At 38.5% G+C, this 23,262-nt stretch overlaps 1 protein-coding gene across 1 annotated transcript in view; it reads right to left on the bottom strand.

The window, feature by feature from the left end:
• ATP2A2 (ATPase sarcoplasmic/endoplasmic reticulum Ca2+ transporting 2) overlaps positions 1–23,262 on the bottom strand; it is a 56,570-nt gene that overhangs the window by 11,685 nt on the left and 21,623 nt on the right. The window contains exons 6-11 of the mRNA XM_024758493.1: positions 12,601–12,681; positions 10,362–10,447; positions 8,992–9,456; positions 2,849–2,937; positions 2,113–2,215; positions 1,120–1,251 (exon numbers count right to left, since the gene is read on the bottom strand). Coding sequence (XP_024614261.1) covers positions 1,120–1,251; positions 2,113–2,215; positions 2,849–2,937; positions 8,992–9,456; positions 10,362–10,447; positions 12,601–12,681 — 956 coding nt within the window. The remainder of the gene's footprint in view (positions 1–1,119; positions 1,252–2,112; positions 2,216–2,848; positions 2,938–8,991; positions 9,457–10,361; positions 10,448–12,600; positions 12,682–23,262) is intronic.

The raw sequence follows: 23,262 nt of genomic DNA, 5'->3' as shown, positions 1-23,262 counted from the left end.
TTTTCGTTTTTTTTTTTTTTTTTTTTTTTTTTGCGGTACGCGGGCCTCTCACTGCTGTGGCCTCTCCCGTTGCGGAGCACAGGCTCAGCGGCCACAGTCCACGGGCCCAGCTGCTCCACGGCACGTAGGATCTTCCTGAACCGGGGCACAAACCCGTGTCCCCTGCATCGGCAGGCAGACTCCCAACCACTGCGCCACAAGGGAAGCCCGCTTCGTTTACTTTAAAAATTTTTTATTTATCTTTGACTGTGTTGGGTCTTTGTTGCTGTGCGTGGGCTTTCTCTAGTTGTGGCGAGCTCTTCATTGTGGTGCATGGGTTTCTCACTGTGGTGGCTTCTCTAGTTGCGGAGCAAGGGCTTTAGGCACGTGGGCTTCAGTAGTTGTGGTGCATGGGCTTAGCTGCTCCACAGCATGTGGGATCTTCCTGGGCCAGGGCTCAAACCCATGTCCCCTGCACTGGCAGGAGGATTCTTAACCACTGCGCCACCAGGGAAGTCCTTGCTTCGTGTACTTTAAATGTGTTAGTAGTACACATGCATAAACAATTGGACCATTTAGCACAAGGTCATGGGCAACTTGGACAAGAGGTTTTGATAGACTAGGAGGAGGCAAAAGCTTGACTGGAGTGGATTCAAGAAAATGGGAAGAATGAAACAATACATAAAAATAGCTCTTTTGAGAAATTTCACTGTGAAGGAAAAGAAGCAGGGTGCTTAAGGCAAAAGAAAGTTTTTAGATAAAAAACATACTATTATTTCTCTAATGAAGATCCAGTAGAGATGGGAGATTGATAAGCAGGAAAGATGTTGGGGCTCACTAGACAAGGAGCAGCTGGGTTTTGCTGGGAGCAAGAAGAGTCCATTTCACAGCACCGGGGGAGACGGCAGACCTTATGGGCACAGAGGCTGCATGTGGAAATTATCCATTGATTACTTTTATTTTCGTGGTCAAATGGCCAGACCATTTTACCTTATAGTGAGTTTGGGGAAGGAGATATTATAAGTTTGAGGAAATAAGGTATACACTAAGTTATCTAAGAGAGTAAGAGAGTGAGCAGACTAAGAATATACGGTCTGAGTGATGGGCAGCATGAATAAAACACTAAGTTCAAATACTGACCGAATTGCAGGCATTTGCTCGTTCTATTTTAGAAAGACCCTTCAATTCAGTATCAAATACATTCATCTTCTCTACCAGGCAAGTGAGAGCAGTCTCTGTAGCTTCTCCGACTTTTTCATACACACCCTTCGCCTGTAGTAGTTAAAAGCATACAAATTACAGAAAGGGAAAAGTAGTACATTTTCTTTAATAAAGACTTTTTCCATAGGTGGATAATCTCTTGCCCATTGTACCATTATTCTTTGGGTCATTTTTATCCTATTCTGGAGCATATGATCCAGATAATTAAAAATAAACTCAAAGCATAGGTGTGCATTTTATCTTTTTCTAATAATTAGGTCTTTCATCTCCCTTAACCATAAGAAGCCAATATTCACAGTATTAATTCAAACATAGGGAGCTTTCAAACAGTATCTGTAATTCCTTGTCATTATTTATCATTCTACAGAGTTTATATTCTGTTTCCGTTGGGGACTGGCTTGCCTTTAGAAACCAAAGAATTTATCTCACTGTTTAAAATTAAAAAAGGAGGAAAAAAAGGTTTTCTGTTGGTTAAATTTTATATTATATCATCATCATCATCATCAAAACAACCTTCTAAGCCTTAGCCTGTCCTCTAGGACATAATGTTACCCATCTTAAAAAGCAAGATCAATACCCTATACTTTCAGGAAAAAGTATCCTGCTTTTAATCATTTATAGTAACTAAGCTATACACAGAAGAGAACATCATGTATGCTAGTTAAGTAACTACTTAACTCCTAGTTAAGTAACTGTAATGCTCAGTCACAGAGAATATATGAAAGGCTTCCAGCTTCCTTTGGATAGGTCATGCTGGCTCTGATAGAGATAGGCTCTTAATGGAAAGGGAAAATAAAACCAGGAACCCATACTTTCAAAAAGGGAGGAAGGAAGGCTGGATTTTCATTCCACCCACCGCACCCTTGAACTAGGAACAGCCAGGTCTAGTTCCTCATTTGTGAGGAGGCTTACCTCATTGTAATCCAAAGCAGAGTCATTACAGAGAGCACAAATTGTTGCCAATTCCACAAGACCATCATACTGATGACAATTCACTGGTTTGTCATCTTTATGTCTGTCAAAAGAAAAAGTAACTCTTAGAACACACTGTGGTCATCTCTATTGATTTTTATTTAATTATTTACTAATAAATAGAATTTTGTGGACAACGGACTGGCAAGCATTCAAAAGAAATCTGATGCTGGAGACAGAATATGTCTCTGGTATCAGCAGTCAATCAGTAAAGACCAGGAATTCTTAGTTAATGAAATTCCTCCACCACTGGTATCAATGAAAAACAAACAGGAATTCCCTGGTGGTCCAGTGGTTAGGACTCGGTGCTCTCACTGCCAGGGCCCTGGGTCCAATTCCTGGTCAGGGAACTAAGATCCCACAAGCCGTGCAGGGTGACCAAAAAACCAAACCAAAACCAAAACCAAAACCAAACCAAACCAAACCAAACCAGAAACCCCACTTGAAAATTTAGGATTCAAAAGATGAAAAAGGGTCACTGGCTTATACAACCTGTAATGTCAATTTCAATTTCCAAAGTATGTATTATCAATTTTGTTTTTAAAGAAAATGAACTACTCTGATAAACATGAGCCACATTAGGAAAACTGTCTGAACATTTTAGAGACACTGCAAGTCTATACAAGCACCAAACTACCAGAGTGGAGCCTTTAAAAGACAAGGAGGGATTACTCACATTTCTCCGATAGGTGCATATGTTGATCCAGTTATGGTAAACTCATTAAGGGAACAAGTATCACTGTCAACTTTGTCCAAAATGAACATCTACAGAAAAAAAAAAGCCTAAGTGTTGAAAAGGTATAAAAAATATGCTAGAAAAAACATATAACATTTGCTAAGACAAAAGGCCTTTCTCACTTAAGTATAAATGTTAATGAAAGTGATTAATTGAAGCTCAGCATGAGGAATATTGTCCCTTATTCCAGCTGGACACTATTAAGACTGCCTCCCCCATCCACCTAACAGTCTGAGAAACAGCATCACTGAGGAGCTAAATAAATAACAAGCAGCAACAGCACCAGACACAGAAGAGAACCCACGTGATATCTGAGTTATGAGGACTCTGGGTCAGTCAATTCCAAGACTCAGCAGTACTCTTTAGAATGCTCAGAATTCCAAATTTCAAATGGCTGGCTGAGGAAGTGACACAGGTATTCCTGCCTTAGAGCTAACAGTAAAAGCCTAGGAAGAATAAACTCACGTTTCAGAGTTGCATAAAAACTCCCCAAGTAAAATAAGACAAACTGCTTCTCTACTTCTTCCTACTTATTTTTATTGTGGCAACAGCTCATTTTCTATGAAGCTGCACAACTACGTGCACACAGTAAGGAGCCCTCAGAGCTGAATGAGCTGACGCTACCAAGACAATACAGATGGAAGCAGGCTTAGGAAAGAATTCTTAATTTTACAGAATAATAAAGTGACATAAGCTAGTTTCTTAAAGATGGCTTTTTTTTCTTGGTTTGTTTTCCAATTATAATTCAGAAGTCCAGTTTGGAATGATCAAACCATTCTACAATAAGGAATTTTTAAAATGTTAAACTAAAGTAAAAAAGGGCCATGCAATGCTTTAAAAACATCTTTTCAGAGCATTCTGACTCTGCTCATTTTTATTTTAAAATAACTTATTTTGCCTCATAAGATTTGCTTATTATAGCACATACTTTTTTCCCCCACATCTTTATTGGAGTATAAATGCTTTACAATGTTGTGTTAGTTTCTGTACAACAAAGTGAATTGGCTATATGCATACATATATCCCCATATCCCCTCCCTCCCACCCTCCCTTATCCCATCCCTCTAGGTCGTCACAAAGCAAGGAGTTGATCTCCTTGTGCTATGCAGCAGCTTCCCACTACCCATCCATTTTACATTTGATAGTGTATATACGTCAATTATAGCACATACTTTTAAATTCCAAAAGCTTCATTTCAAAAGTACACTCAGAACTAAATCAACCTTGGAACTGAACTAAAGCTATGAGTAAGACAAAACGATTTTTTTAAAAATTAAAATATACAAGTAAAACTGTGATGACTCCTGATAAAAGGTGTTAGTTCAAACACATATAACTGGTGTGTCAAATGAGGAAGAGATTCATGTCCAAGGTCACATGCAGCAAGATCACCAATCCCTACAACTTCTAACAGTTACAACATCTAAAAAAGGAAGCTTGGCACAAAGCTCTTTCCAAAGACGTCTGACATTTACAGAAGAGGAAACAAAGGACTAGAGAGGTTAAATGATGTGCTCACAGTTACACAATTATTAAGTGGAAGAGAAAGAACCAGGTTTACCAATGTTTCCCATCAGAAAATTCAAGTTTACTTTTCTATTAAAAGTTGTGCGACCCTCGGACATGTCACAACTTCTCAGAGCCTAAGTTTTCTAACCTCTTAAGCAGGATTACCATATGATTCAAATAAAGTCACATGTGAAAATCAACTGCACTAAGCCTTACCAAAGCAAGTTGGCATTATTATTACTATACACCATGCCATTTCTTTAATGACACAGTTTATAAAAGTGAAACTCTTTGGGTCTATACCAGAGTTCAAAATATTCTACAACATTCAGAATTCTAACACACACCAACTAAATCTGAATGCACACGGGCATTTTAGACTGCAAGCCAGTAAACCATTTAGAAACTGCATGATGAAAGTATCCCGAAGTCAAGGGCAGTTATGCAATCCACTGCAAGAAACCTCCTGTAGAATACTGATTAGCATCAGCTTTCTGTCGCCAAATGTAGAACAGAACAAAGAGCCAAGAAGCTATTTCTTTAATAGAACATTTTAAATCAAATCATTTAAGGGAAAATGTAAGAACAAAAACATTTTTATCACGGATTGTGTTTTAGTCTTAGTTTGAAGTCTGAAGCTGCCACAATCTTACCATTTTTTAAAGATTACAATTTCACACACTGCTTTACCTTCATGGATATAAGGACTATTCTGAGGAATTAAAGCTTACAGTCTAAGTTTAAACAATTTCCTGGGGGAAACCAAACAGATAAAATGAAATTCCCTTTCTCTCCCCCAATCAATCAGCTTTTAGCGGACAACTAGCTTTTAGCGGACAACTAGCTTTTAGCAGATTCGTCCAACCTTTTTTGGTTCCAAGGAAAGAGAACTTAGGTAGCTCAGTTACACCCTGCATCTACTCAAGAAACTCAAGACAAGCTAGAAGGTTACCACTTGAGAGAACACCCCAGTGTGTTTTAAACACCTGTCCATTCACTCTAAATCTGGGTTTTGGACAACACAAAAAGTTGAGGGTGGGTGTATCAAAAAAATACCATGACTATAAATTTGGCAAGAAAAAGATTCAGAGGGTTCACTGTATTAAAACAAGAACAATTTCCAGTGCTAAAAAAAATGAACTAAAACCTGGAGATAAGGCCAAGGGGAGGATGGCATGTCCTTTCAATGTCATTCAGAAGCATTACTTAACAAGCACACTCAAAGATTTAGTGTTTTGGAAAAATTTAACATTCTTTCACTGTGCTATTATTAAGGGCTCATGTTTTATGAAGTTGTGGCTTTTTCTCCTGTATAAAAGATAACCTTAGTTTTACTGCCCTATAGGATATTAACCAGTTTTTGTAATCTAACACACATCAATTCTATTCTAATACTGAGCACACTTCCTCACATGATCCTGTAACCAGTTTTACTATCTTACTGATTCTCCCTCATTGAATTAATGAGCCAAACAGAATCTTTGACATGTGTCCACTCAATATTTGTATGAGCTGTGTACCTTTTGGAAAATTACTTTGACTTGTACATAGTAGTAGTAGTTTTTTTGTGTGCGTGTGTCAATTTTATATTTAATTTATCCTTCCAGTTTTACTGAGATATAAGTGACATACAGCACTGTATAAGCTTAAGGTATACAGCACAATGATCTGACTTATGATCATCATGAAATGATTATCACAATAAGTTTAATGAACATCATCTAATATATACAAAATAAAAAAGTTTTCTCCTTGTGATGAGAACTCTTAAGATTTACTCTCTTGACAACTTTCATATATAACGTACAGCTAATTATATTTATCATGTTGTACCATTACATTCCCTAAGACTTATTTATCCTATAACTTTGTACCTTTTGATCACCTTCATCCAATTCCTCCCCCTCCCACCCACACCTCCGCCTCTGATAATCACAAATTTGATCTCTTTTCCTATGTTTGTTTTTGAAGTGTAATTGACCTAAAACTTCCCGGTGCATGGGATAGTGATGCAATACTTCTACACATTTCAAAATGATCATCATGATAAGTCTAGTTCTCATCTGTCACCATACAAAGATATTACATTATTATTGACTGTGTTCCCTGCACTCTACATTTCATACCCATGACACACTTATTCTGTAACTGGAAGTTTGTATCTCAATTTCCCTCATCTGTTTCTCTCATACCCCCACCTCAAAGTTGTTTAAACAAAACCTAGGGAAATTGAATTACATGGAAGAACTTCATTCAGCTGTACCATTACATTATTTCTTTAGTTCTTATTTTGCTAAGGGAAGGTTTAAAGTTTTTAATTTTATCCCCAAGTGATGGTCAAAACAACCTAAGAAAGGAAGGATGAACACAGAGAATGAAGCAAGTTAAAGGCAATTATTTACTTTTCAAGAAGAAAACATGTCTCACTCAATGTGTTAAGGAAGTACCAATTAGAATTTTATGTAGGCAGGTAACTAGCTGGTTTATAGAACTCTTCCTTTGAAGCTCGTGTTAACGTACATACACTTAGAGAGAGAAGAACAGGGAAATAAAGTAAGCACAGTCACCTAACACATTTACAGACTGCTTACAGTTATTTCCCCAGTACAAAATATCAGCCATGTAAGTAACCTTTATTTCATGAAATAATTTTGGGAATTAAATGATTAATTCCTCTGGAGTATAAGAAATTACCCTTGGGCTCAAGCTACACATACAACCCAATTTGCTTAAAGCACATAAAAAGGTATCAAATTATAAATCAAAGGTTTTAAGATCCAGCAATCCCACTCCTGGGCATATATCCAGATGAAAAGATATATGCACCCAGTGTTCATAGCAGCACTATTTACAATAGTCAAGACACAGAGGGGGACTTCCCTGGTGGCACAGTGGTTAAGAATCTACCTGCCAATGCAGGGGACACGGGTTCGAGCCCTGGTCTGGGAAGATCCCACATGCCGTGGAGCAACTAAGTCCGTGTGCCACAGCTACTGAGCCTGCTCTCTAGAGCCTGCGGGCCACAAGTACTGAGCCTGCATGCTGCAACTACTGAAGCCTGTACACCTAGAACCCGTGCTCCGCAACAAGAGAAACCACCGCAATAAGAAGCCTGCGCACTGCAACAAAGAGTAGTCCCTGCTCACCGCAACTAGAGAAAGCCCATGCGCAGCAACGAAGACCCAACGCAGCCAAAAAAAAAAAAAAGAAAAAAAAAAAAAAAAACTAGACGGACTTCCCTGGTGGTCCAGTGGGTAGGACTCCACGCTCCCAATGCAGGGGGCCCAGGTTCAATCCCTGGTTGGGGAGCTGGATCCAGCACGCATGCCACAACTAAGAGTTCGCATGCCGCAACTAAGAGCCCACATACAAAGAAGTCTGCATGCTGCAACTAAAAAAAAGATCTTACATGCTGCAGCTGAGGCCCAGCACAGCAAAGAAAGGAAGAAGGGTAGGGAGGCAGGGAGGGAGGGAGGAAGACATGGGAAGAAACCTAAGTATCTGTCCATCGATAGATGAATGGATAAGGAAATGTGGTATATAGATATACAATGGAATGTTACTCAGCCATAAAAAAGAATAAAAATAATGCCACTTGTTATATGTGGAATCTAATAAAAAGGGTATAAATGAACTTATTTACAAAACAGAAGTAGAGTTATGGATGTAGAAAACAAACTTATGGTTACCAGGGGACAAGCAGTGGGGGGGATAACATGGAAGACTGGGATTGACATACACACACTTCTATATATAAAATAGATCACTAATAAGAACCTGCTGTATAACACAGGGAACTCTATTCAGTACTCTGTAATGGCCTATATGGGAAAAGAATCTAAAAAAAAAAGCAGGTATATGTATATGCGTAACTGATTCACTTTGCTATACACCTGAAACTAACACATTGTAAATCGACTATACTCCAATAAAAATTTTTAAAAAAAGGAAAAAATAATGTCACTTGCAGCAACATGGATGGACCTAGAGATTATCATACTAAGTGAAGTCAGAGAAAGACAAATATAATATCGCTTGTATGTGGAATCTTAAAAAAAAAAAAAAAGACACAAATGAACTTATTTACAAAACAGAAATAGACCCAGAGACATAGAAAACAAACTTATGGTTACCGGAGGGGGAGGGGGAGGAGGGATAAATTAGGAGTTTGGGATTAACATATACCTGCTACTATATATAAAACAGATAACCAACAAGGACTTACTGTATAGCACAGGGAACTATACTCAATATTTTCTAATAACCTCTAAGGGGAAAGAATCTAAAAATTATATATATAACTGAATCACTTTGCTGTATACCCAAAACTAACACAACACCGTAAACCAACAGTACTTCAATAAAAATAAAATAAAAAAATAAATCACACAGGGAGCTCTACTTCACTTCGCTGTACAGTAGAAACTAACAATATCGTGAAACAACTATACATTGATAAAAAAACATAGTAATTAAAAAAATAATAAATCGAAGGTTTTGATGGCACGAAGGCATATTCTTAGGATGAATCAACAACCATAACCTGCAAAGATTCTGAAACTACTCCCACTTACCCTGCAGACTGACATCTGGTTCGTTGTCAGTGTACCAGTCTTGTCTGAGCAGATAACAGAAGTACAACCAAGGGTTTCCACGGAAGGGAGACTTCGAACAATGGCATTTTTCTTTGCCATTCTGCGAGTTCCAAGAGCCAGACAGGTGGTGATGACAGCAGGCAGACCTTCAGGAATGGCTGCTACAGCCAGGGCAACAGCAATTTTAAAGTAGTAAATAGCACCTCTGATCCAGGAGCCTCCATGAACTGGGTCATTGAAGTGTCCAATGTTTATGATCCAGACTGCAATGCATATAAGGGAGATGACTTTGGACAGCTGTTCCCCAAACTCATCTAGTTTCTGCTGGAGGGGTGTTCTCTCTTGTTCCGTGGCCACCATTTCATCCCGGATCTTGCCAATTTCAGTGTTCACTCCAGTTGCCACCACCACTCCCATGGCTTTGCCGGCAGCAATGTTTGTACCCTAGGACAGAAGTAGAGAAATGGTTACAAGACTAACACCACACCCAATTTAAATACTGACTAGTAAACTCAGACTTGTGTGGATTTTCAAGAGGGCACCAAGATTCTCTCACCACATTCTACTGGGCCTTCCAGTGGCAACCAGCCATCTAACTTTGATGATGAGCAATATCTCATGCAGGCAGTGTGGTCCATCTCTCTCTGATTTGATTCTCCATGAAATCAGAATGGTACCTACTTGCCCCAGAGCCCTCCACACCGGCCACCTTGAATCTCTATTCACAATACTGAGCCTGGCTTGCAGACTAGCTTTGGCCTGGGACAGCACTTAACCCCTCTGTGTTCCTGACTTTTCATACTTCATACAGCTCTCAACCCTAAGCATTCTCCACCTCTGGCTCCGACAACTCAACCCCTCCTACTTTTATCACCCATAATAAGAAGGGCAACCAGGACCATGGGCTGTCCTTGAGGACCTCCACTTAAGCACTAGTATTCAAAGATCAATACAATCAAGTGTAAGGTTCCCCCCACCCCATTTTAATTCCTAAATGTTGGAAGAACAGGGCTTCATTATTTTCATTGTAGCTCTACTTTTTTTACTTACTATGGGGTGGTTAGATTCCCATGCTAACCCACAAAAGCCCACTACTTGAAATACCACTTTAAGTTCTAAACAAACGAAAAGTATAAATTTCTCAACTTTCTATTTCAAAAAAATTTAACAGAAAAATTGAAGTAGTACAATGAACATCCATTCCATTTTCACCCAGACTCACCAATTATTAATGGTTTGCCACATTTGCTTTTCTCTAAACACAGGTTGTAAACTACACACAGTTATCATCCACATCATTTTGAAAACATCCCTTTATAGGCTAAGTCTTTTCCAAACAAAGTACTCACAGAAAAGAGCATGTTCTTCTTATCTTGATTGACGGCCCGTGGGTCAGGGACGGGATCAGTGTGCTTGATGACAGAGACAGATTCACCTAAGCAGATTGTGATACAGAAGGTTTGTTTAGATCTGTGCAGTGTGCACCTAGAACCTTGGTACCCTCATCCACTCATGCCACTACCACTCTCAGGAAAAAGAAAGAAAGGCCCAATTCATTCAAAAGAACATAAACTAGTAAAATTCAGTAATAGAAACTAATTTCAAAGAAAAAAAATCAAAATAAAGGAATTTAATTTTGAAGTAAAATCCCAGTCAATTACCTTTATTTTCTTGAATAACTATACAAATTTAGTTCATTTTCAGGTATCATTTTATACTCTAATATTATGAATGTAGATTTGTTGTATATTTATATACACATACACTCTGATACTTAAGGTGAAAGTATATTTACTTTTAACAAAATAAACAAACTGTAGGTACAGTATATGAATACTGAGGATCATCCACTGGAAAGTCTGTTTTTGTTTAATAATGCCAAAGATGAGAAATGAAAACACTGTTCTAGAAATATCTGCACGCAGTAATCAGACCATTCTATTTCAATAAACCAAAATGAAAAACAGCAAGAGACTAAGAAGTAAGTCTACTAAGAAGTAAGTAGAAGTCTCTAAGAAGTAAGAGACTACTTCTTAGAACTTTCACAATGTCTGAATCTGGTTTCAACTTAACATCACTTATGAAATGCAGCTGATTCTTGAAAACCGCAGGAGTTAGGGGCACCATCCCTCTGCACAGTCATAAACCTGCACAGAACTTATGGTTGGCCCTCCGTATACGCAATTCCTCTATATTTGCGGTTCTGCATCTGAGGATTCAACCAACTAGTATAGTAAGTACTGTAGTATTTACTATTGAAAAAAATCCGCAGATAAGTGAACCCACACAATTCAAACCCATGTTATTCAAGGATTAACTGTATATAATGAGGGTGAAATATGGCCCTAGTTGTTAGGTCAAATTCCAGGTAGGAAATTTCACTCTCAAAATTTAACAAAAGAATCTGGTTCTTCAATCTAGCCTAAAACTAGAGTATGACTTTTAAACAAAAAAACAACATTCAAGAAACTCTACGGAAAGTTTTAAAATGGAAATTATTTTTGTAGGCACAATATGAGAATTTCATACATTCAACCCAATCAATTCCCTACCATTTTATGGCTTAATCAGCTTCCAGGTTGTTGCTGCTAATGCGAGTTTTAGTAGATAAGCTATTCATAAAGAAACAATAAAAAAACAGAGCCCAGGTTACTCATATCCCTACTTCTATGACATGAGTTGCTTTTCAAAACTAATAATCAGATAAATCTTTGAATTTTATGTTTACTCTCTATTTAATTCAGGTTAGCATTGTGTTTAATCTTCTGACCACCTTACTTCCATCCAGTTAATATGAACCCTCCACCCTAGACTGTGCCTGTATCAAACAAAAACGGGAAAATGTTCCAAACAATCCCAAATCTAAGTGTGCAAACTTTAGGTAGTAAACATTCACCATTTTGGAGGGTGCTAACTTTTGTTAATTGTACATCTGATTATTGCAAAGTATGTCAGATGTGAGATTAGCATTCCTGGAGTCTGTATTTTTCCTGCTTGGAAAAAGAACACTAAGTAATTAATGCACTTTCCACAAAACAGAGAGACAACAACACTACTTCAACCTTAAGAATATTACCTCTGCTACTGAAGGAATTTGTAACCCTTTAAAAATTTTTTAAAAGGTAAGTTTAAATCAAAACTAATTTTTAATAAAATTTAAAGATAAATAGGCCTTATGAGATGAAAGCCAATTGTTTTTAAATCATAGCTTTACCTCATGTATTGGCAAAAAGCCTAACTGATAAAGCATTAAGAAATAAATATCCTGGAGAGGATTAAGAGACAGTGGTGGGCTTCCCTGGTGGCACAGTGGTTGAGAGTCTGCCTGCCGACGCAGGGGACACGGGTTCGTGCCCCAGTCTGGGAAGATCCCACATGCTGCGGAGCAGCTAGGCCCGTGAGCCATGGCCACTGAGCCTGCGCGTCTTGAGCCTGTGCTCCGCAATGGGAGAGGCCACAGCAGTGAGGCCCACATAGCGCAAAAAAAAAAAAAAAAAAGACAGTGGGGCAAGAAGTCAACTCAATTATTAGCATGGAATCTGAGGGAGCCTTCAGAAATTCAACAACGTTCCAATACATAATATTTACCTGTGAGAATTGACTGGTCAACTCTTAGAGTAGTAGATCTGATGGAAGTTAATCTTATATCAGCAGGAACTTTGTCACCAACTAATTGGGGAGGAAAAAAAGTCAGCTAAAATAAGCAACTTTTGCAATCATGTTACATAAAGAAAAATCTGTCTCCAAATCAAACACAATTTTTAAAGGAAATAAATAGCCTGTATACAGCACAAATATATAAAAATCTGCTATAGGGAATTCCCTGGCAGTCCAGTGGTTAGGACTCCGAGCTCCCACTGCAGGGGGCACGGGTTTGATCCTGGGGAACTAAGATCCCGCAGGCCACATGGCATGGCAGGGAGGGGAAAAAAAAAAAATCTGCTACAATAAGCAATATAATCAACTTATTCTCAGGGTCATAAAAACTCTTCCTGGATAGATACAAGATTTGAAGTACACAAGAAGAGAATAATGATACTCGGGCAAACAGCTCTAAGTACACATTATTTGCACACCTACACACACACACAGCATGGTGAAGGGGACTGAATTGTACAAGCCATGATTTATTCCACTAAGAAAGCCAAATTACCATGAACAGGAAACATGCCTCTATGAAAAGATGTTCAATTAATATCACTCATAAAAGAAAGGCAAGATAAAACTACACAGAGAGACCACTTTTAAACTATCAAATTGACAAAGGAGTTGAGAAAAATGCGCCAAGTTTGAAAGGATGTATAGAAACGGCTTCTTATACAGGGTGACTGTAAGATGTGGCAAGTTTAGTTTTGATAAGCAAAAAAAAAGACAAACCAAAACAAAACCAGAGGCACAAATCATTTAGAGGCAAGTGCATGAGCAGATATTAATGAAAACTCGGTGTTAGTGCACTAACAAGGATAAACTGAATATGTCACTAAACATACCATGTAATGTTAGTAACCCTTTAGTATTCTTAATTCAACTACACGTCCAGACTTTGTGACGACCCTATATACACTGCTGAGTACGAAGAAAAAAACTTACAAAATCTCTGGAGGGCAAACTGGCAATACATATCAAAATTGCAAAGCACAGGAGTTCCCTGGTGGTCCAGTGGTTGGGACTCCACGCTTTGCTTTCACTGCTGAGGGCGTGGGTTCGATTCCTGGTCGGGGACCTGGGATCCCCGCAAGCCGCATGACGCGGCCAAAAAAAAATAAAAAAAAAAAAATGCAAAGCACAATCTTTTTATCCCATAAATTCCACTACAAAGAATTTATTCTACAGATATGCTTGCTGTATGTGGTTAGTTTTTTTTTTATCAGCAGTAGAAAAAAGAGACAACTGTATTCATACTGAAGTAAAAACTTCCTCTAAGACATACTGTACATTAAGTGGGGAAAACACAAGTGTGAAGCATCATGTATGTGGAGCTCCACTGGTATGAGAACATACCTCTGGGAAGGTATAACAGACTTGTACCACTAGGGAGCAGGGCATGAGTGGCAGGAGACTTTTCACCTTGTACCCTTTGGTACCTTTTGAAGTTTGAATTATCAGATAAGTGAATAAACCTCTTGCAAAACCTCTAGAAGATCTTTAAGTCAACTGAGTTTTCTTTTCTGGGCCAAACAGTCCCTTTAACAGCTCTTAAACAGACCATGTCTTAGCCCCTTTCCTTGACGTATTTGAAGTAAATGCCACAACACAGACCCAGGAACAGATAAAGCCAATATTTCACCTGCACCTTGAGAACAATGCCCAGTGTACTGTAGGTGTTCAAATATTACTGGATGAGTTCGCATCAGTACCAAAGCAACTGGAGAGTAAAAAATAAGTATACAACAGCTTTCCCTGGCTTTCTGAAAGGTACTACAGTGGTTTTAGAAGTCTTATGCAAGGACAGCTAAAAGTCAAAACAATAAGCATAGTCCCCCCCTACAACTGCATATGGTATTTCTAAGTTAAATCTTAATTTTCAAGACTTACCCTACTATACTGAACTGTAACTGTCACTGGTTATACATAAACTGGCAAAACAGCCATTCTGTGTAAGAAGTATATTTATTTCATTTGTTAGACCTTTAGTTTAGTTCTAATTTTTCTGTATCTCAGAGCTTTTAAATTCAGGGAGAGTATGGTGTGCTTTCTGAGCTCTAGTTCATGAAACAACCCTATAACCTAAGTAGGAAATGTGGTCACAAGGTGGCACAGAAAGAGATTGCCAATATATAATCTCAAGAGGCAAAGATCATCCCTGCATTTGACTGCAGGGACACATTAAGTTAAGTTGAAATTCCTGCTGGAAATGCTTATGCAACAAAGAGCAATATTCAGACTGAAGAAATTAGAACCTTTCATTTTAATATAATTCTACTCATACTACAATAAAGTAACCATACCCTAAACTTTAGTGACCTTCAACACCTAAAATACCCCATTAAGATAAAACTTTAAAATCAATTTAGGGAATTCCCTGGGAGTCCAGTTGTTAGGACTACACACATTCACTGCCAAGGGCACGGGTTCGATCCCTGGTTGGGGAACTAAGATCCTGCAAGCTGAACAGCATGGCGAAAAAATAAAATGAAATAAACTTAAAAAAAAAAAAAAATTTTTTCCGGGCTTCCCTGGTGGCGCAGTGGTTGAGAGTCCACCTGCCGATGTAGGGGACACGGGTTCGTGCCCCAGTCCAGGAAGATCCCACGTGCCGTGGAGCGGCTAGGCCCATGAGCCATGGTCACTGAGCCTGCGTGTCCGGAGCCCGTGCTCTGCAACAGGAGAGGCCACAGCAGTGAGAGGCCTGTGTACCGCAAAAAAAAAAACAAAAAACAAAAAACAACTTTTCCTGTATTAGTTCTGTTTGTCATAATTAATTTTATCCCACATGACCCTGAACATGAAAAGAATTTGCAAGTTCAATGATAAGCATATGACCCTAAATGGAAAAATTACCTGAAAATGTTCCTTTAAGGTCTGAAGCAATTTATGTCATAACCCTACAGGAGTGGAAAACTTCTAACATGGTACAGAGGTCGCCACAATCTATAAGCATGTCCGCACTGTTAACAACTGAACATAAACCAGCAATCTAAAAGCACAACGCCGGGAATTTCCTGGCGACCCAGTGGCTAGGACTCCTCACTTCCACTGCAGGGGGCACAGGGTTCGATCCCTGGTTGGGGAACTAAGATCCCGCATGCCAAGTGGTGCAGCCAAAAAAGAAAAAAAAGGCGGGGGGGGGGAAGCAGAAGGCATCATTTTATACTGAAAGTTGAGTCTCTTACTTCTTTTTAAACAATTTCATATATTAGCCCTAGCTCACACTCTCATATACCTGGCCACAATTTAATTAAGGCCAGCAAATCTAATATTCAAATTGAGGACCCAAAAGTTTTATCTTGCCATTTACTTTGCTGTGTTTCAGTGGAAGCTTAGAGAATTAAAAATGAATGAAAAATGTGTTTTTGAGGCAAGAAATACCAAGATTAAATTTCTTTCCTGGGTAGCACAGTCAACATATAAGCTACTAGTTTAAGGTGGGATTGATACTATATATGCAGCATTTAAAATTATATTTAAACTGGCACTACAAAGAAACCAGCTATTTTTTCCCCTATATGTTTTAAATATATGAAGGCTGTCTCTTTGCTGCACAAAAATTGTATTCATATACATTTAATTATTGGTTAAATATTCAAGAATGAGTCAAATGTAAAATGCTAATGGAGGCACTTCCCTGGTGGCGCAGTGGTTAAGAATCCGCCTGCCAATGCAGGGGACATGGGTTCGAGCCCTGGTCCGGGAAGATACCACATGCCGCAGAGCAACTAAGCCTGTTTGCCACTACTGAGCCTGTTCTCTAGAGCCTATGAGCCACAACTACTGAGCCTGCGTGCCACAACTACTAACGCCTGTGCGCTAGAGCCCGTGCTCCGCAACAAGAGAAGCCACCGCAATGAGAAGCCCGTGCACCTCAGCGAAGAGTAGCCCCCGCTCACCACAACTAGAGAAAGCCCGTGCACAGCAACAAAGACCCAACACAGCCAAAAATAAATAAGTTTAAAATGTTGGTGGAACAAGTGACTGGGAAGTCCTTAAAAACTGATCTCAAGGGCTTCTCTGGTGGCACAGTGGATGAGAGTGCGCCTGCCGATGGAGGGGATGCGGGTTTGTGCCCCCGTCCGGGAAGCTCCCACATGCCGCAGAGCGGCTGGGCCCGTGAGCCATGGCTGCTGAGCCTGTGCGTCCGGAGCCTGTGCTCTGCAACGGGAGAGGCCACAACAGTGAGAGGCCCACGTACCGCAAAAAAAAAAAAAAACAAAAACTGACCTCAAGCTCTTCTTCACTTTTCTTCCATCCTGTAACAGCCATTCTAAAATTAAGAGATGACCTGGGGGCCTTTTATAAACTACAGAATCTCAGGACCTGCTCTTCAAGAGTCTGGGGTCCAGGAATTCATATTTTAAAGAAATTCTCCAAGCACACTAAAAAATTAATATAAGAAAAAAGAAAAGGCTTAGTACCTGGTGTCACAGATCCTGTGAAGGGCCTGTTTAGAATAGCCTTTACTATGTGCTGTTTCTCATGTGCCACGTATGCCACAGCTCTAGACCAAGAAGACCCTAAATCCCCCAACACTTGGGAAATGTACTACCTTAAAGTTTCACATTTAATTTGTTTCCATTATAAACCGATCTCTTTGTAGAAAGGTACTAAATAGCATAAATCCAAACTGGTTTTAAAAACCTGCCAAATTCTAGTATTCTCCTAGCTAGACAGACCCTCCCTCACATCATCTTGACCAACCCAACTCAAGTCCTCATTTTAGACAGGAAAAACTAAAGGTAGTAAGTAAAAGGAGCCTTACTTAAGGAACCTCAATTAATGAAAGACTTCCTTTATATTACTGTGTGACTCTGTGCTTTTTGTTTGTAGGAGTCAATTTAGGATTAAATCTGTTAGGAAGCTGGTTGTCTAAGGAAGTAAAAAATCCATGAAAGCAAAGATTCAATGAATACTTTTCCACTAAGACATAATTTTCCTTTGTCTGCAGGCTTCTGTGAATTCCAGACAGAGAGTTTTGTGCATGAGGAGTAGGCAGCCTGTTCTGATGATCACATCCAGTGATATTTCCCTGATGGGGAATGTCAGTGCCCTTAGGGCAAGTGGTAGTGGAAAATTCTTACTCTTGCCAAGGGGATGCTCTGCAATATTTTCCTCTGAAATTTTTTTTCTTTGTCTCTTGAGTTCAGGCAGTGTAATAAAAGAATAAACTCTGTTATAAACTACCTTCTATTTGTTTAACATCTGACACTTCAAATTCAGCTCTTGGCTCAAGTCTGTAGCTCTTTAAAACCTGCTATCACCGATTTCACTCTGAACAAATTCTTCAATGTATACTTTATGCTAGGTTACCAAGAAGGCGAGTAAAAGTCATTTAAAGGAAATTATTACTTGGCCACATTTTAGAATCGAATGAACACAAGCTTTCTTTACCTTAAAACCTAGGAAGGAGTCTTATAAAGCCAGGATACTTTAACATTGTTTATATCATTACGTCAAAAAGACTGATGGTTAAAATCAGCACTACTTAGAAAAAGTCTTTTTTGAATTGATTATATATAAGGAAAAAAATCTGGTTTATTGTGGCAAATTCTACCAGTTATTCAAATCTTTTTTTTAAGAGAAAACTATACATAAGATCAGAAATTATCTCCTAAATACCACTACTGTTTCTGAGTTTAGATGGCTGAGGAAAAATGACCCACAATAGAATGAAGTAACCTAAATTACTTAAACATTTAACTATGACTCAAATACTTTCACTCTTTGCAATTTGGTTCATAAATTTTGTAGTCAGGAAGAATGCAATTCTTCACTTGAGAAGCCCTACTTGCCTACTTAAAACTACTTCTAGGCCTCAGGGTTAGCATGGAAGGAACATTACAAACTGCCATACTTTATACCATATTTGTTCCCAGTCTGGTTTTTTGGATGTATTATCTATGATGAAATGAAACTCATCTTTTAAAAATGCAGATATATAATTCTTTTCTTTAAAACCTTTGAACAGCTTCTTCCTACTAGACTTTAAATAGTTTAGTATCTTAACCATGGTTTTTAACACCCTCCACGACCCAATTGCTCTTACTTTTTATGACTCTCCCCTTCCCTCTAAGCTTCAAACAATACTCTTCAGTTCCTCAAAGTTCTGAGTCTTCACAAAAAGCAAGGCTTTCCTTGAACTTCCAAGATTAAGGGATACCAACCTAATAGAGAGCTGTCCTTTCCTAACACTCACCACATTACATATTTGATGTGTCTTCCTCACTAGACTCAAAAGCTCCAAGAAGGCAGTCACTTAGTCACCACTGATTTCCCAGGTCCTGGTATTATGCTGGCACATAGTGGCTACCAAGTAAAATATTTGTTAAGGAATGAAGTACCTGCACACACATTATTTTCTTTAAAAAACAAGCATCAGAAACTTATGATAATTATCAAGTTGAAGAATGTCACAAAGCTTGGAACAACGAAAAAATCAGGATCCAAACAGACCTAAGACTTGGTTGAGCTGAATGAGGTTTAACAGTGATTGCTGCTTAAAATTTAGACTAAAAACAAAATACATGTATGCTAGTAGAGGACTAGATGTAGTGGGGAAAGAGAAGCATGAAAAAGACTCACGGGTTTTAGCTGGTAGGGCAATTAAGATTGCTAAAGAAATGTCCTTATGTATAAGAGTGGAGGATAAGGTCTAGAATATCAACCAGACTCCACTTACATTAACTGCATTCAAGTCTGGGCACCAAAAAAAGCCATCAAGATGGTAAAGGGTTTAAAAATAATTACAGGAACAACAGAAAGAGCCAAGACTAACCTGAAAATAAAAATTTTAGGATACACCACACCATTAACACTCAAGACTCCCAGTTCTACCATGAACTGCCACACGCTTTTGGACAAGTTGCACGCTCTCAGAGTTTTAGTTGAGGTCTCCCCCCAGCTCTAAAAGGGAGACGAATTTACCTTCAACTACGTAACAGGCCACCATAGGAGGAGGAATCAGACTTCTATGTGCTCCAAAGCAAAAAACTAACGTATAAAACAGACAAGTATATTTTAGCTCCTTATAAAGGAACATTTTATAATAAAACTGGTGTAATATATAAGTACCAATAAAAATGGCATGGCGGTTCCTGGACAGGCAAGTTTCCAGCTACCAGAATGGAAGATAGCCAGGCTCATTAGATGCTGTGGAGGCAGCCCATCATTAGGCAAATTTAGAGTATACAATATCTGGGATACCAACATAAATTCCTCTTTATTACAAAAGTAAAGTATGCTTTTTACGAGGTGATAACCCATCCCTCGCTCCCTTCATCCAAATATCTAGCTGTTAACAGTATTTATCAGATACCTTTCTCTATGGATAACACTTATTAAAACTTCATTAAAATAAAAATCACAAACCTCCTTTTCCATTAGTATATACTTATCTCATTCTTTTTTAATGGCTACATAATAATAATACCTAAAGCTAAAGCAATAATCTCTAAAGCTAAACTTTGGAGAATGCTTATTCTATACCAAGCACTACTACAAGAGCTTTATGAGTTACTAACTCTTAATCTTCACAATTCTAGGGAAGGTCTGATTATCTTCATTCCCTGTTTACAGATGAGGAAAATGAGTCACAAAAGGCTAACTTGCTCAAGGTCACAGGTGTTTCATAGCCATACTGTGGATGGACTAAATTAATCAGTCACCATTTTCATAGCCATCTAGGTGTTTCCAATTTTCCTATTACAATGTTATACAGAGAACATCTTTGTGCACTTAGATTACTTCTGGAGAAAAGATTCACAGAAACAGAATTTTCCTACAAATGTATACTTCCACCAAAATTTATTTTCTTGCCATTTCCCCATACTCTCAATTCTGTATTTTTCTGACCACTGTTAACACCAAACACTTTATTTTTTAAAATTCTTTTATCATCTTCAAAACAAAAGTTGTTTTATATTTTTACATAGTCAAATCTGGTGATCTTGGTGGTTTTGTGTCACACTTAGGAAATGTGCTCCCTATATCATGTCTTTCTTCTAATTTTCCCCAAATCTTAATCACAATGATAAGGATTGGAAAGGTTGGCACTTATTGGTACTGTGACTATCACTGAGTCAAAGGGAGAGGGGAGAAGGGGAGGAGATGATTACAGGAAATGAGGAAATGCCAGCTCCATGAAATTCAGGTCAGCCTTCAAGATCAATTGGTCCATCATGATATGATGATTGGGGAGATCTTTCCAAGTTCTTCATTTCTCATTGCTCTTAACGCTACTCTCACAGTGATGAATAAAGGGCTCTAGGTCTCAAAACCCTCTGCTTCTAATATATCCACGCTGATTTCTTTCTTTTTTCCCACGATGATTTCTGTTTTAGACTATTTGCTGTTCTGCTTATATACAAGCTCTTAAGATTAAGAACCTATATCTCTACACAAAGAGATATAATTTACGGGAACAACTAAAATAATGATTTCTACTGTTATTTGGTTACAGATGGCTTAGATCTACATCTCTAACTAGCCTTGTTCTCCCATCCTTCTTGTTGTGAAACAACTGCATATGGGGGAAAAGGCAAAAGACAACAAACCTTATTTGGTCATGTATCTTTGCTTCTATTTCTCTGAGCTGTGTTTAATCATTCTAGGAACAGGTGAAAACTGTTTATTCTAACAATATTCCAACACTACGTAAATTGCTTAATCAGACAATATTTTACTAACTAGACTGTTTAACTGTAATCGACTTCTCCCATTTTACTGAGATATAAACCAGCTGTAACACTGTAAGTTTAGGGTGTAAAACATCGGATATATACATACAATGTGAAATTACTACAATCAGTTAATATCCATCACCTCACAGTTACAATTTTTTCCTTATGATGAGAACTTAAGATCTATTCTTAGCAACTCTCATATATGCACTATAGTTCTGTTACCTATAGTCATCATGCTGTACATTACCTCCCAGAATACATTTGTCTTAAAATTGGAATTTGTACCTTCTGACCACCTTTACCCAATTCCCCCACTCCCCGCCCCTGGCAACCACCAATCTGATATACGTTTCTATGAGTTTGCTTTTTAAAAGATTTACATGTAAGTGAGATTACACAGTACTTGCCTTTCTCTGACTTATTTCACTTAAGATCCATCCATGTTGTTGCAAACAGCAGGATTTCCTTCATTTTTATGGCTGAATAATATTCTAGAGAGTGTGTGTGTACACACACCATTTTCTTTATCCATTTATCCATTGATGGATACTTAGGTTTTTACCATGTTTTTCCTATTATACACAAATGCTACAATGAACATAAGGGTGCAGACCTCTTAAGGAGAGTGATTTCATGTCTTCTGAATATATACCCCAGAAGTGGAATTGCTGGATTATATAGTATATAGCCATACCTTGCAGACACTGTGGGTTCAATTCCAGACAACCACAAAAGCAAATACTACAATAAAGAGAGCCACATGGAAGATTTTACACTATACTGTACTCTATTAAGTGTGCAACAGCATTGTCTAAAAAAAAATGTACATGTTAATTTAAAAAGACTTAATCACTTAAAAAAAAGCTAATCACCTGAGCCCTCAGTAAGTCAATCTTTTTGCAACAGTAACATCAAAGATCACAGATCATAAAAATATAATAATAAAAAGTTGAAATATTTGCAAAAAATGCAGTATCTGCAAAGCACAATAAAGAGAAGCACAGTAAAACTGGGTATGCTTGTAACTTCATTTTTTAAAACCAAACAGCTAGAATCTTGGGGTGGATTTCTAGGGAGAAGGGCAAAAGAATCCCCTGAAATTGCATACAAGATTCTGAATATATGTATTTGGGGAAAGAGTCCATAGATTTCATTAATTTTTAGAGGACGTGTGATCTAGAAATGATTAAGAACTACTGCTATAGACTTCCCTGGTGGCACAGTGATTAAGAATCTGCCTGCCAATGCAGGCAACACAGGTTCGAGCCCTGGTCCAGGAAGATCCCACATACCGCAGAGCAACTAAGCCCGTGTGCCACAACTACTGAGCCTGTGCACCAAAACTACTGAAGCCCATGAACCCTAGAGCCCGTGCTCTGCAACAAGAGAAGCCACCACAATGAGAAGCCCACGCACCGCAACAAAGGGTAGACCCCGCTCAGCACAACTAGAGAAAAGCTCATGCCCAGCAACAAAGACCCAACGCAGGCAAAAAAAAAAAAAACAAAACACACTAAAAACAGCCCTTGAAGGACTTCCCTGGTGGCAGAGTGGTAAGACTCGGCGCTCCCAATGCAGGGGGCCTGGGTCTGATCCCTACTCAGGGAACTAGATCCCACATGCATGCCGCAACTAAGAGTTTTGCATACCACAACCAAGGAACCCACCTGCTGCAACTAAGACCTGGCACAACCTAAGTAAACGACAACAAAAAAATAAATATAAAAACAGCCCTTGAGCCAAGGATGATTTTCATTTTTAAAGTCTTGTTTAAAAAAAAATTTTTCCCCCCTACAGAGACTGTTTGGGACCACAAAAGCCAAAATATTTACTAGGTAGCTCCGTTAAAAAAAGTTTGCCAACCCCTCTGCTCTACAGCACAGAATTAACTTTTCTGATATTTGTGTTAGGGAGC

Source organism: Neophocaena asiaeorientalis, unplaced genomic scaffold (assembly GCF_003031525.2).
Source record: "Neophocaena asiaeorientalis asiaeorientalis breed wild unplaced genomic scaffold, Neophocaena_asiaeorientalis_V1.1 scaffold77, whole genome shotgun sequence".
NCBI lineage: Eukaryota > Metazoa > Chordata > Mammalia > Artiodactyla > Phocoenidae > Neophocaena > Neophocaena asiaeorientalis.
This window is presented reverse-complemented; position numbering and strand designations above follow the sequence as displayed.